The 13,888-nt window shown below is 36.9% G+C and overlaps 1 protein-coding gene across 1 annotated transcript in view; it reads left to right on the top strand.

Moving 5' to 3' along the window:
* Positions 1-13,888, top strand: part of DDX10 (DEAD-box helicase 10) — a 252,620-nt gene that overhangs the window by 33,825 nt on the left and 204,907 nt on the right. Inside the window, exons 10-12 of the mRNA XM_026006796.2 lie at positions 8,373-8,474; positions 9,614-9,701; positions 12,350-12,438. Of these exons, the coding sequence (XP_025862581.1) occupies positions 8,373-8,474; positions 9,614-9,701; positions 12,350-12,438 (279 nt within the window). The remainder of the gene's footprint in view (positions 1-8,372; positions 8,475-9,613; positions 9,702-12,349; positions 12,439-13,888) is intronic.

Below are 13,888 nucleotides of genomic sequence, written 5' to 3'. Positions count from 1 at the left end.
GAGGCTAAATCTCTGAGCCACTCAGGCATCCCAAGGCTTTTCCATTTCTTATGGAAAGTTGAAATTTCCATTTAAAATGCCCATTTGAAAACAAAAATTGGGAATAGAAAGTAGGTATATACATTAGACTCCTCTTTTAAAAAAAAATTGTTTTTAAATTAGATATCTTTTAAATTAGGCTCCATGCCTGGTGTGGGGTCCAGTGCAGTACTTGAATTCACAACCTTGAGATCAAAGACCTGAGCTGAGATCAAGAGTTGGACACTTAACTGACTGAGCCTCCCAGGCACTGCACTCCTTTTTTTTTTTTTTTTTAATGCTTTTATTTGGAGAGTACAGGCCTGTGGATGGAGGATGTGAATTATATGTAACTGTAGATAAGGTGAGAGTCAGTGCCTAGCTGGCTCAGTCAATAGAGCATGCCACACTCTTGATCTCAGGTTCATGAGTCCAAGTCCAGTGTTGGGCCTAGTACTTAAAAAAAAATGAGTTAATATATGTGTAACTATTGTTTTTTTCCAGAGTCAAGGTAAAATAATTCCCTCAGAAGTGGTATTTCTCCTGAGCCTTACTTTACTGATCTCAGACTGTGTGATGTAGATAGCAGAAGGTGGTTCCACTGGGGGGCAGCAGAGGCCAATTCTTTGCATCGCACACTGGCAGCAGTTTAGATCAACAGCAAAGATGAAGATGCAAAGTAGTTAAAATTTCTACTGTGACAACTTTGAAGAGTTTATGGTTTGTGGAAAATACTGGTACTTTATGGAATAGATAAGGAAGAGAATTTTTTTAAAGTGTCCTTTATTGTTTTATAAATTGAAATAAAGTGAAAAGACAATTTCTATGAGCCTTAATTTACTGAAGGTTACTCTGAATATCTTAGGTATCAGATGGGAGCAATCTTTGCTAGTGAAAATTCTTGCTGCTTTAATTCCTTTAGGTTAGATTTATGAAGATCCTGTCTTCAGCCTGCTGCTTCTTGGTAGATAATGGTTCTTTACACGGCCTTCTTCCTTGGTCTAGTTGCTATTTAGAATTGAAAGTTTTTTTTTTTTAAAGGGCAAAACCAGTTTTTTATTTTGCATCAGGAAGCATTGAACTGGGATACAGTAGGGCCAGGACAGCTACAGAGGTAGATAAGTAGGCTGATATTTTTTTAGGAGTCGTCGAGTTCCAGGGCTTCCTCATTGCTCTCCTGCTGTCTGTTCTCAACACAGCAGGCAGAGTGATCCTTTTAAACACAAGTCAGATCATGTCAGTGCTCTGATAGCTTCCTCTTCCCTCAGAATAAAAGCCAATAACTTGATATTATTCAATCTCCTCTAGCCTTCCTTTCAATTCCCCTATGTACCATGCTGTACACTGGTGGAGTTGTTTTGTTCATGCCGAGCATATTCCTCCCTGCCCCCCCCCCCCCCATCATGATCCTTTTATATTACTGTTTCTTTTGCTGGAATGGTTTTTCCTCAAGGATCTGCATGGCTATATTTCTTAACCTGGTTATCTTTCTTAACCGTGCTCTAGCCACTCCTCCTCACTTTACTCTGTACTTTCTTTTTTCCATAGCACTTAATGTTTTCAGATATACTAAGCATTTCTTTATTACATTGTTTCTCTTTCTCTTCACCAGAATGTAAGTTACATAAAGGCAAGGAAATATGTCTACTTAATTGATATACCCCGAGTGCTTAGAACCCAGATTTTGCACAGAGTTGGCAGTTGAGATAACACAATTACTTTCTCAAATCAGACTCATGAATTAGAGCTTACCTAAAATTAATTAATCCACTGCAGTATAACAAATTACCCCACAATGTAGTGGCTAAAACAAGAACTGTATATTATCTCACAGTTTCCCTGAATCAGGAATCTAGGTGCGGCTCATTTGATTCCTCTGGCTGCTCATCTGGATCCTTACAAGTCTGTGGTCAAGATGTCACAGGGTACTTGAAGGTTCAGCTGGGGTGGATCCTGTTCTAAGCTTGTTCACCCTGCTTGTTGGCAGGTGCCTCTCTGGTCCTTCCACGTGGCTTTTCTTTTTGTGGGGCTTTTTATAACATAGCACCTGGCCTCATCAGAGAGAGCAAGTGAGAGAGTAAGAGTAAGGGGGAAGCAGCAGTGTCTTGTGACCTAGATTTGGAACTCAAACTCCATCTTACTTGGGGTAGCCTAGTGATTACAGAAATCAGCCTTACTCAGTGTGGGGAAGACCACAAGGGTGTGAATGCCAGAAGGCCCAGCTCTTTGGGAGTTGTTTTAGTAGCTGTCTACCACTCCTAATAGCAAGCTTTCCTAGTAATTTCAAGGGTAAGGGAAGGTAATTAATGGCAAGGAATATGTGAGGCAGGAAGAGGTCTGCCTCTTCCATAGCTCCACAGGGCCATTCTCGACACCTCAGGGCAGGCTCTGACCTCGTGGTCAGACCTCGTGGCTTGACCTCGTGGTCACTGAGCCATACATGCCCTTTATCACTTCCATAGATGGGCTATTGGTGTACGCAGTTACATGCTGCCTATAGAGACCTCTTCCTTGCATCCACAGACTTTAAATGTACTCAGTACATTTATTAACATCTCCTAGATGAGGGCTCACATGCAAGCATATGCCAAGTTTGTTTCCCAGAAGGCCTGTCATTAGTATATTTATGAGGAGATTTGACTGCATCACTTTTTCATTTTCAGCCAGAGGAGCCTCTTCCCTAAGAGAATGAACAGGTTGTAGCTTAGACATTTACTTTCTAACACTCAAATATCTGTTGAGTGAACAAATGCAAGAACTCATTTAGTCTTTATGTAAGCCTTATGAGAGAGGAAACAATTTCTTAGGGATTGTGAGGTAAACTGTATCTAAGATCCCTCTGGAAATACCAGGGCAGGGATTTGTATTTGGGTCTTTCTGACTCTACAACTCCTCTTCTTGCCTGTGTGCCCCAGACCAGATGTTTTCATTTGGTGAAATGTAGTGGCTGCGTCTCCCAGGTGGGGCTTCCAGAAGGCTTGAAAGCCAGGTGCTGGGAGAAGCAAGGTAGACATTTTTATTTAAACTTGCTGCTGTTTGTGATCTTGAAGATAAACTAAAAATAAATTTATTTTCCTTCTTTATTTGGATTACGAGGGACAGATATCCCATGGTAGATCAACACTATCCTTAAAAGTCAAGAAATTTAGATTTGGATCTGACTCTGTCACCTGATGGCTTTGGACACTTTGACCAGTTCTTAATCTCTTTAAGCTCTAATATCTTCTCTTGTAAGATTGAGTTAATGATCTCTTTCAGTAGTTTCCAGAAAGTATAATTTCAGGTAGTATAATTTTTAGGCAGTACTTTTATGTATGTTTTCTTCCTGCTTTTAATGTATTAAAACTTAGTTTAGACTCTTTTTAAATTCTGGGAACAGAGTTGATAGACTGTAAGGACATCTACCTTTTCTCTGTGAGCTCCCTAAATCCTTGTTCTTAATCAGTGTGTTAGAAGCTTTCCATACAACCCACCGTAACCCACTTGGTTTCTTCCCAATTATTGTGAGCTTTGTCTGTCAAACTGCTATGGTGTACCTGTTTCCAAGTCCTTATACTGCATGTGGCTCTATTTTTCCCAGAATATTTTACAGTCTGTCCTTTTCTCTTACATCTAGTGTAGAGTCTTTAGCTATTCTGTGAGTCAGAGATCACCCTTTTCCTGGAATAAGCTCTCCTTTGTGCCATATTGTGCAGGAGGAACAGAGCAGTTGGAGTCTGGTTCCTCTGGCCATCTGCGTGCGTTCTGCATGGCTGACTGCACTGTTGTCTTAAGTGGCTAGGCGCTCATGGGGCTGCTTACCCCAGGAAAGACTACGGTGTAGGGAGGATAGAAGGAGATGCAGAGAAGGGGCAGAAAGAAGGCTGTGGGACAGCAGTGTGCCCAACAGTTGTCTCTGTTTCTCCACCTCCTGATCCTACTTCTGTGAACAATGACTAGTATTTAAGAATCACGGGTATAGAACTTGAGGCTCTGAAGGGACCTGGATCATCTCCTTCAAACTATTTATAAAGGAATGCCATATATGGTGATAAAGGGACTCATTATCCAAGGTTATAAAGATAATGAATAGTACACCTGGGGCTTGAATTCAGTTCTTTTGACTCTAAATCCAGTGTTCTATCTGCTTACGCAACTTCGGGTGGTTTGTTTATATTTGTCACTCACCAAATATTTAGTGAGCAGCTCTTAGGTACAAATGTATGGTCGGTAGGAAACATGCATTCATATATGTCCTCAAATTTCTGGTTGAGATAAGGAAGTACCCTGATGTTGATAGTACTAAGATGTGTTCAGTAAAGTGAGAATGACACAAAAGATGGAGATTTTGAAAGCATATATATTTTTGTTTTCTACTTCATATTTGTGTTTTGTTATAAAAATAGTGTTTGTTTACTGTATAGATTCTAGACATTGGCAGAACATACCACCTGCATCTTACCACCTAGTAAAAGTTCTCATGGATGTTTCATATATTTTTTTAGAATTACAAGAAGTGGCATGTTTGGGTGGTTCAGTTGGTTAAATGTCTGCCTTTGGCTCAGGTCATGATCCCAGGGTCCTGGATCAAGCCCCACACTGGGCTCTGCACTCAGTGGGGAGCCTGCTTCTCCCTCTACTTTCCCCACTGCTTGTGTTCTCTTTCTCTCTCATGCTCACTCTCTAAATAAAATATTCAAAAAAAATTACAAAAGGATTTATTCTGAAACAGACTCTCTTATGGTCTGATCTGTAATTTGAAGAACCAGGCTAGGAGATCTGGCAGTCATGAACACTGCCAGATCTTGTTACAGTAGTAGTTGGAGGTCTGAATGGGCAAAGTTTAAGGGACATTTAAGGTCTCAGCTAGAATGGAGTTTGTATGTTGGGAAATAGGCATTGGAGTAGTTGAGGACTAGTGGTTATTGGGTAGAAGGCAGATTACTGCCAGAAAGGCAAGGCTTTTTCCTCCTTCGGTCCAGAGTTTGTTTCGAGGTTATTTCAGTGGAAGAATTACCACTGGGACCCAGAAGTCTGTGGTCTGGGTCTCCCAAGTTTAGTTAGAAATGCTCATGAGCTGTAGGATGTGGAGTTAAGTTTCTGGGTGTTAGAGAATCATGATCAACCTATTAAGGATCTTTCTTTCTGGAAAGAATCCTGGAGAGCTGAAAAAGGTAAGGAACTGGAAGTTTAAAGCCTCTGATATATAATAATTAGCTAGTGGTTTTTGTTTTTGTTCCATATTTCTGGATTTATATATATATTTTTTTGATAACTTCTTGGTCTTTCCAGAAATTTATTTTCTCTACCAATTGCTATAAAAAACTGGCAAATTAATGTAAAATGAATTTTCTCCTAAATTCTAAAGGCTACATAAATGTAACATGGTGTTACTACTGATGGTGCAAGTGAGATTTTTTTTGTGTGTGTGTGTTTCAGATGCAGGGCTTTTTATTTGGTGCCTGGAATGTTTCTTACAATAACCTGTCTAAAATGGAGTTCCAAGATGTAGATCTTGTGAAGAATGTTTATTTCTCTTTATACAAATACCAAACCTCAGACCTTGAATACTGCTTTTGAAATATAAAAAGCTAGATCATGGGTTATAGGCTATCCTTATAAGCATTTGAAAAAAAAAAAGAAATGTGGTTCTACCTTCTTTTTAGATGTGTTTTTTATTTTTGAAATGAAAGCTTACTGGAAATTTTTGGGTATTGTATGTGGAAGATAGTTTGTGCTTTATGCTATTTCAGGGAAAAAAATGTGTATGATGTTAAGTAGGTAATGTGGCCAGTGATGGTTTTTTTGATAAATGTTTGCCTGGTGGGATTCAACTTTGGACATTTTTTCCATTTTCCTTTGGGAATTCTGTTCTTTTAGTTTTCAGGGTTGCACTCTGTCTTAACCTTATGCAGATCTGTCTTTTAGCTATTACAGTTGTAAAAGGTTTGGATATGGCCCTTGTGTGACTTGAATCTGACCCATTCTTCCAGATTATCCTAGGGTGCATGAATGGGTAGACAAGATAGATGTAGTGATTAGGCTTATGATTCCTGTTTTGACTCTGTCTGAAGATCTGAGGACTTCAGTCGGTGCTGTTTTGATACCTTTAGAGATTTCTCTTTACTCCTTTACTGGCTTCAGAAGTTGAGATGGCTCTCAGACACCTTCTGTGCTCTGGGTGTCACTTCACTACTTTCTAAACTAGCGATTTCTGCCTTCACAGATGGTTTAGTCCAACACTGTGTAGGGAGAATGCTTTAAATTCATATATCTTCATAGTAAATGATGATGAAACATTTGAATCATAATAGTTGGTGTTGAAATACAGCAAGGAAGGTATTTGGCATTAGTTTCTCATTTATGAAACAGTAAAAGTAATAAACGTATGTTCCTCTTTTTTCCTTTCTCTCCCTGTTTGATACACATGCATTTAGAAACCCTAGAAAAAGCTAATAAGCATGAAAAAGATGAAACTATCCACTGGACTCAATCAAATGCTGCCTTTTCTCCCTGGTAAACTTGACTCTCCCCTAACGTCTGACTAATTTGTACTTTTTTAGGTCTCTGCTCTTAGATGTCATTTGCTCAGGGCAATTTTCTTGACTCCTAGACAGCATTCAGTAGGGCTGTCTGTTACATCTTTTAAGCTTCCAGTATGCCTACTGTAACACTCACACCACTTTATTGTTAGTTACTGGTTTTAGTGTCTGTTCCTGATTGTCTATAAGGTCTGTGACAGCCAGAACTATGTTGTAGTGCCTGGCATTTAGTGGCCCCCTAAAAATGTTTTTCAATTTATATATTTAAGAGAACTTTTAGCACTTTTAATAGGATTTATTTCATACTTTTCTGTGTGTGTACACAAATATACATACAAGTATTTCTGTTAAAGATATTACACTGGAATTTCACCTTGTGTGTACAAGGGGAGTTTTGAAATCAACATGAGGTAAAAATTGCTCTTCTGTCTTTTAATACCTACAGTAAGTCAACATAGTCAGTTTTTCCCTCCAGTGTTCAATGATAAAATTGTACTTACATACAATGGTATGCTATCTCTCTATACACTGGCAGCCATTGTCCTCCAAAACCAGACTCTGATGTACCTTTCTGGCAGTCTTTTCTGGTGTCCACTTAGTTGCACTGGCTTCCGTTGGATTTCTTGTATCTTTAGTTAGCTAAGTTTGCCTTGTATTTTTCTGGTTTCTATTCCTTTGTTCATGCTATGCTCCCCCTTTGAAGACCTTAGTTTTCCCCTTTTTGTATTTACTTTCAAGATCCTCCTCAGATTCATCTGCTCTGACAGATGTGTGTTTCTCTGGCCAATCCTGAGTGGTCTCTTTCCACTTCATGGCATTTATTGCCCCTGGTCATCCTTTTACATTTAGTAATGTACCATCTTGGGAATGTTCTCTTGGATCTCTGGCTTTTGTGTGTGTTTGTGTTTTCTAGTCAGCTACATTACTAGATCACTGAAAGACAGGGATACTCTTTTATTTCTTTGTGTTCTTCATAGTTTATGCCTGGCACAGTGTTTCTCAATAAATAATTTATTTAACTATAAAAATTTGCTCCTCCTATTATAGCATGAATCCTGAACAGAGTGCTTTGATGAGAATACTTTTTCTTTTGTTTCTTTAAAAAAAAAAATTCTACAAACACCCAATTCCATTTTGGCTTACTGCTTGCACACAAGTGGTTGACACAATTTTTCACTTGAGCAGAGATCTGTTTCTTAAAACTGATGCCAGTAAACAATGTTGCTCCCAAGGTATAAAATCCCAGAAAGATGATTTGATTCCCTTAATGTATTGAGTACCATGTTTCTTAAATTACTAATTGTATTATAATTCTCTTGTGGCTTGAATGGGGAATTGTCTTTTTGCTATAAGTGGAGAGCTATTTAAGACATTCTTTTTAGCGGTGCCTAGGTGGCTTATTTGATTAAGCCTTCGCCTCTTGATTTTGGCTCAGGTTATGATCTCAGTTGTGAGATTAAGCCCTGTATCAGGCTCTGTGCTGGACATGAGCCTGCTGAAGATTCTCCCTCTTCGTCTGCTTTTCTCCCCCTAAAAAAAAAAAAAAAAGAAAAGAAAAATTCTTTTTAATTGTTTAATTGATTTGTTTCTTAGGATCTGACTCTCCTCCTGTGGTATAGTTTAAAAGTCACTCAGAATTAGAACTGGTGGCGAAATTTTGAAAAAGATGCTCAGAGCCTTAGTTTTCTGTTACAGAAGTTAAAAAAATGGTATTCCTAATATTTACTAATTAGTGAAGTTACTTCTGTGTTACCTATTCATCAGAGTGTTAAAATGTAAAATGAAGATTGCAATGATGTGGAAGAAATTTCTTGTTTTTTTTTTTTTTTTTAGGTACAAAGAGGATGGTGAAGCCTTATTAATTTTGCTTCCCTCAGAAGAAAAAGGGATGGTGCAGCAACTTCTCCAGAAGAAAGTGCCCGTGAAGGAAATCAAGTAGGAGCTGCTGCTGGGTGTCTTGATGTTATTGTTAGGAGAATAGAGAGACAATTATTATGCTGAGTTATGGACACTTAATTCCCTCCTTCCTCTTCTGTTTGGTTTGACTTTTTTGTTTGCTTTTTTTTTTTTTTTTAAACAAGTTTTTGGAGAAAATAAGATGAAACAGAGAACTTGTTACTTTCAGCAGGCATTGGTGGATAAGATTTGTAGGGTTGTGTGTCCATTTTGGAGGACTGTGCTGTCCTTTGAAGACACTTAAATTGTCGGCAGAATTAGGATCAGAGTTTCACTTGTGCTGGGGTCCTTGAAACACTGTGGCTTTACTTGGAGGGTGTTTAGATTGGGGCAGTGGGCTGGAGGGGTTGGGCAAGAGTTTGATGGAACAATGCTGTGAGCTCTTAATTGCTGAGGCCCAGTGAAAATTTTCTACCTTTTGAATCTTTGATTTTTTATGTGATTTTATAATTAAAAGAGAGTAAAGAATACCTCATCCATCCCCACCTACCACCATCTTGGCTTTACAGGAGTTGAGTGGTTCACTCTAAACTTAGGGAAACAAGTGGGATTTCTTTTGTGAGATGTAGACTCCCGTAAGAATTTCATTGTTTCCTGTAGCCTCCCTTGTGGAGTTAAGTAATGATCCCATCATGTTGTGCCTAATTCCCAGATAAGGAAAGCATTATTTATATCTTTGGGTACTTGTTTATTATTTGAAATTTAGTTTTATGGTATTTGAAAATGGAGGTACTTACAAAAATGACGTTAGAATAGATTTATTCTCTTTCATGGACAGTAGATCTCCCATGAGAAGGCTACTTTCCAACTTTATGGTTGTAAGAAATAACCAGTGATAATTGAATGTTAACCTTAGTATCTTTCACTCAGCCTGAGGCATCTAGAGAAGATTCCTGATCTTGATCTCCATCCCACCCCCTCCCTGCCCCGCCCTGCATTATGCCTAATACATGATAGTCAAATTTATGTCTAGAGTAATTTCAGTCTACTCTGGCTCCTAGATGAGAAATAATGTTACAGATTTAAAAATATTGAGAAAAATAGGAAAATGCTGTATGCTATCTTCAGTTTCTAAAATTGAGATGTCCTAGTTTAACCTTTATTTTTTTGTTACAAAGAATCAACCCAGAAAAACTTATTGACGTCCAGAAAAAATTGGAATCATTTTTAGCACAAGATAAAGATTTAAAAGAAAGAGCTCAAAGGGTAAGTTGTTGGAGTGGACCATTTATGAAAGTTAAAATTCATTGTTTTCTATTACTTTTAGGTTTCATTATTATGCTTCAGATAGTCAAGTAGTGCAATTTGTAGATATTTTTAGCAGATTCTTTAACTTTTAAAAAGACTATATATTTCTTAGAGTAACCTGGGAAACTGTCATTCAGCTCTGTGCTTCTTCAGCAAACTTACATAATTTCTTATATGAGGTTAAATTTCTAGAGAGGATAGCACTTCTAAATTGCCTTTTAGGAATGAAGTTTTAATCTATAAATAGGACTAATGTTCCTAAATTACTTTTTTTGACTTAGAAATCCTTTTGATTAGCAAATACAAAGAATTCTCACTTTTCCTTAAACTTACTTTTTAATTCTTAGAGTGCCCTGTGCCTCCTAACCTGCTTTAGGAAAGGAATAAGGGAAATAATTTTGTGTTGTGCTTACAGCTACCGAGTCTTTAAATTGGATGAATATTGGAGTCTGGGTCATAAAGCTCACTCTTTTCACCATACTTTTATGTACATTGATTATGAGATCTACATACGATTTCTATCTCTGTATCTCTCAAAATGTATCAGCAGTGAGTTAAGAGAGGATTCAGAGTCAAGATTTCAGCAGATAGATGAAGCAAGGGGAAGGAAATAAAAGGAGATGTGGAAAGAGCATCCTAAGTAGGTATGGAGTCCGAGCAGAAAAATGATCCATAGTAAGGCTTTTATGTTATGGTTTGGAAACTGGATATTCTCTGGAAGGAAGTTTTATTTAAAGAGCAGATCTTACATATCTTTTTAAAAATTAACTTATGTTATATTTTATCAAGTTAGCCTCACTGTGCTTAAAATAACACAAGTGATGAAAGCTAAAATTTGAATGCTTGCTTGGTGTTAAGCACTTAGTCATGACATGACTCTGCTACATGGCAATTTGATGTGTGTTCTTAACTTCGTCTTCCCAACAGCCTGTGAGGGAGGGGGTATTGATATGGTTTTATACAGGAGTAAATAGTAGATTGAGAAAATTATAGATTGTCCAGGGTCACATAAGCTCTTAAGTAGCAGGCCCAAGACTTTCTTCAGGACTTCCATCAGGAGAAATATAAGACAACCAAATATTGAACTGTGTAAAGTTGAATTTCTAGAAGCTCACTTCACCTAAAATCTAATTAAAGGAAAAAAATTTTTTCTTAATTTTTGGACTTGCAAACATCTATGTGTATATTTTGTTTAAGAGACATACATTAAGTTAGGAGTTAAACCTTTTAACGGTTTTAGAAATAGTATGCACATTTAAAAATATACATGAATTCTGAAATGTGACTTGCATACTTAAGAGGCCATTCAATTATGAATCAGGAAATAAGGAACATTGGAAGGATGTTTCACTGGTTTGTGCATACAACAAATGAGGCTTCCAGAACAAAGATTATAGAATGCACATTGAAATAAATGATGTGATTTATTGGGTGTCACGCATGGTTTAACAGAATGGCTAACTGTGTGCCAGCAGCACCAAGCTATCTAGTTTCATAGAAGTGATTTTCTAGCCTTTGATTATAATCTGGATAGAACAAAAATGATAAGCTACATAAGGGGTGATTATTTTTTTAATTTTAATTTTTTTGTGAACAATTATAAGGGAAAAAATAAAATTATCCTTGAACTGTAGCCATTCATTGTTTTTCGTGCCTATGGAGATAGGGAAAATAGTTTGAGGAGAGGATTAGTGTAAAGTTAGAGCAAATGTGAAGTTCAGGGAATATAGAGATGGGAGTTAAGTATACTTTACAAAAATTAATCTTAAAATAATGCTTCCTTAGATGTGTTTCATCATCTTTGGTTATGGCTGACAAATAATCAGGATCATATTTACTTTTTTGGCTTATATAGTTCTTGATATAAAGATTCCTTTTTTCTTTTTAAACACCAAAGAAAAATAACTCAGGTTGATGCCAAATTAATTGAAATGATAATATAAAAGGGAAGGCTTTAGAAATAAACGTTATTCTAAAAAAAAAAAAAAGTTATTCTGTTATGATTTTATTATGCTTAATTTAAATACAGTAACATTTTATTTTGTTGGAAAACATATTCTTTGACTACTAAAATAATTATTACTGATAGCTACTGTTTATTGGTATTTACTGTATTCCCAGAAGATACACCAAGGTACTCTAGATGCATTTTTCTTGGTTACCTTTTTGTAACGCTTTAAATAGAAGGTGCTCTGATCTCTGAATGAGGAAATTGATAGAGATACAAGAGACATGCTCAGCTATTAAGATAATGAGCTCAGATTGTCATCTGTATTATTCCAAAGCCTATATTTTCCTCTTCTTATACCATATTGCAACAGAATGATACTATCATTGAGAATAGCTTTTTGAGGTGATATTCTTTGTTGAGTTGGCTCGATGAAACAAATTTAAGGTCTTATCTAATTATCTAATATTACAGTTCTAAATAGGTAGGTTGTATTTTTTTTTCCTTTTTTTTTTTTTTGGTGGAACGGAGATATGCCCAACTATTTTTTAAGATTTTTCACTCCTGTTGAATTTATCCCTTTGGCTAATTTTCTTTTATCTTAATTTATTTTCCATTCCTATTATATGTCATACTTTTAAACCTCTTATTTTTACAGTGTTTTGTCTCCTATATACGTTCAGTGTATCTGATGAAGGATAAAGAAATATTTGATGTGAGCACATTACCTATACCTGAATATGCCCTGTAAGTATTCATATTACAGTTTTGATTGTGAATCCTCAGAGGTAGAGCTCATTTGTCTGAAACCTGGTTCTGAGAGGCCTCCTTGAAACTACTCTGCTTTATTAAAAGAATCTGTTAAAGATCTGTAGAGAAAAAAAGATTGTGTAAACTAGAAAACTAGGTGAATGTTCCTTTTTATTTTCTTGTCATACACAAGTTTCTTACTTCAAAGTGAAAATTTCTGAATGTTACATTGGCCGTTTCCTATAGTTCTGTCTTAGTGGAGATGGAGAACAATTGATAAACATTGTTGGAAATCTTTAAATGTCTGCAGTTCTCTTGTTCTTTGGAATGCTGACCTGGTACACTGTAGACATTCTTTTTTTATGCTTTGATTACGAGTTTCCTTATCAGTTCTTCCCTTATTTTATTTGTTTGTTTGTTTATTTATTTATTTATTTATTTATTTATGATAGTCACACAGAGAGAGAGAGAGAGAGAGAAAGAGGCAGAGACATAGGCAGAGGGAAAAGCAGGCTCCATGCACCGGGAGCCTGATGTGGGATTCGATCCCGGGTCTCCAGGATCGCGCCCTGGGCCAAAGGCAGGCGCTAAACCACTGCGCCACCCAGGGATCCCCTCTTCCCTTATTTTAGATTGGTCGCCATAACTGCGTGCTTTATTGCCTGGATATTCTTTGTGTTGTGGTGTTTCTTATAGGTGCTCACAGTTACCGTGGCAAAATGTCCCTGTTTAGTAACTGAGGTTACTATTTACAAAAAAAATGTTTTGTTTTGGCTTAGTATTTGAAGGACTTTTTTCCTAACCTTTCAGCTATAAAGGAGGGAATGCTCATTTTTTCAGTGGGGTTCTTACCTGTGGGAAAAGCATTAACAAAATCCTATAGAAGCACTGTTGAGGTTAATCAGACATTAAATGTCAGCATAAAACTTCCCAGCCTGTGATAAAATATATATTTTCAAGGCAAAGTCTGTATATTTGGGCCGACTCTCCAGGAATTCGAATGTCTTTACCTGTAAATGGTGTCTGATAAAAACTCATTTCTGGGCAAGCTGCTATTTTCTGCTCTTCATGTTGGATTGTAAGTTTAGTATAACACGTAATTTGTCATTTTTAACATTTTAGAGTGATTGAAATTACTAAATAACAGTGTGAGGCTCCTGACTCTGTGTGTAGGTAATTGATAGAAGACTGCATACCATGTATATAACATGTTTTTGTCGCTTATCTGTTTATGTAGCAGTTACTAATTTCACCATTTCTGAATACAATTCATGGTTTAGGTTATTAGCTCCCTTTTTGTACTCTATGAAGAAGTTCTCTCCTGGTTTTCTGATTGACTTACTGAGACATTAGCAAATAGGAGAAGCACAGGGTTTTAACACTGGAGGGTCATAATTATGGGACATTTTGTTGCTGCCAGCACCAGGAATTCTCATCTGTTCATAGT

This window comes from Vulpes vulpes, chromosome 12 (genome assembly GCF_048418805.1).
Source record: "Vulpes vulpes isolate BD-2025 chromosome 12, VulVul3, whole genome shotgun sequence".
In the NCBI taxonomy this organism is placed as follows: Eukaryota; Metazoa; Chordata; class Mammalia; order Carnivora; family Canidae; genus Vulpes; species Vulpes vulpes.
This window is presented reverse-complemented; position numbering and strand designations above follow the sequence as displayed.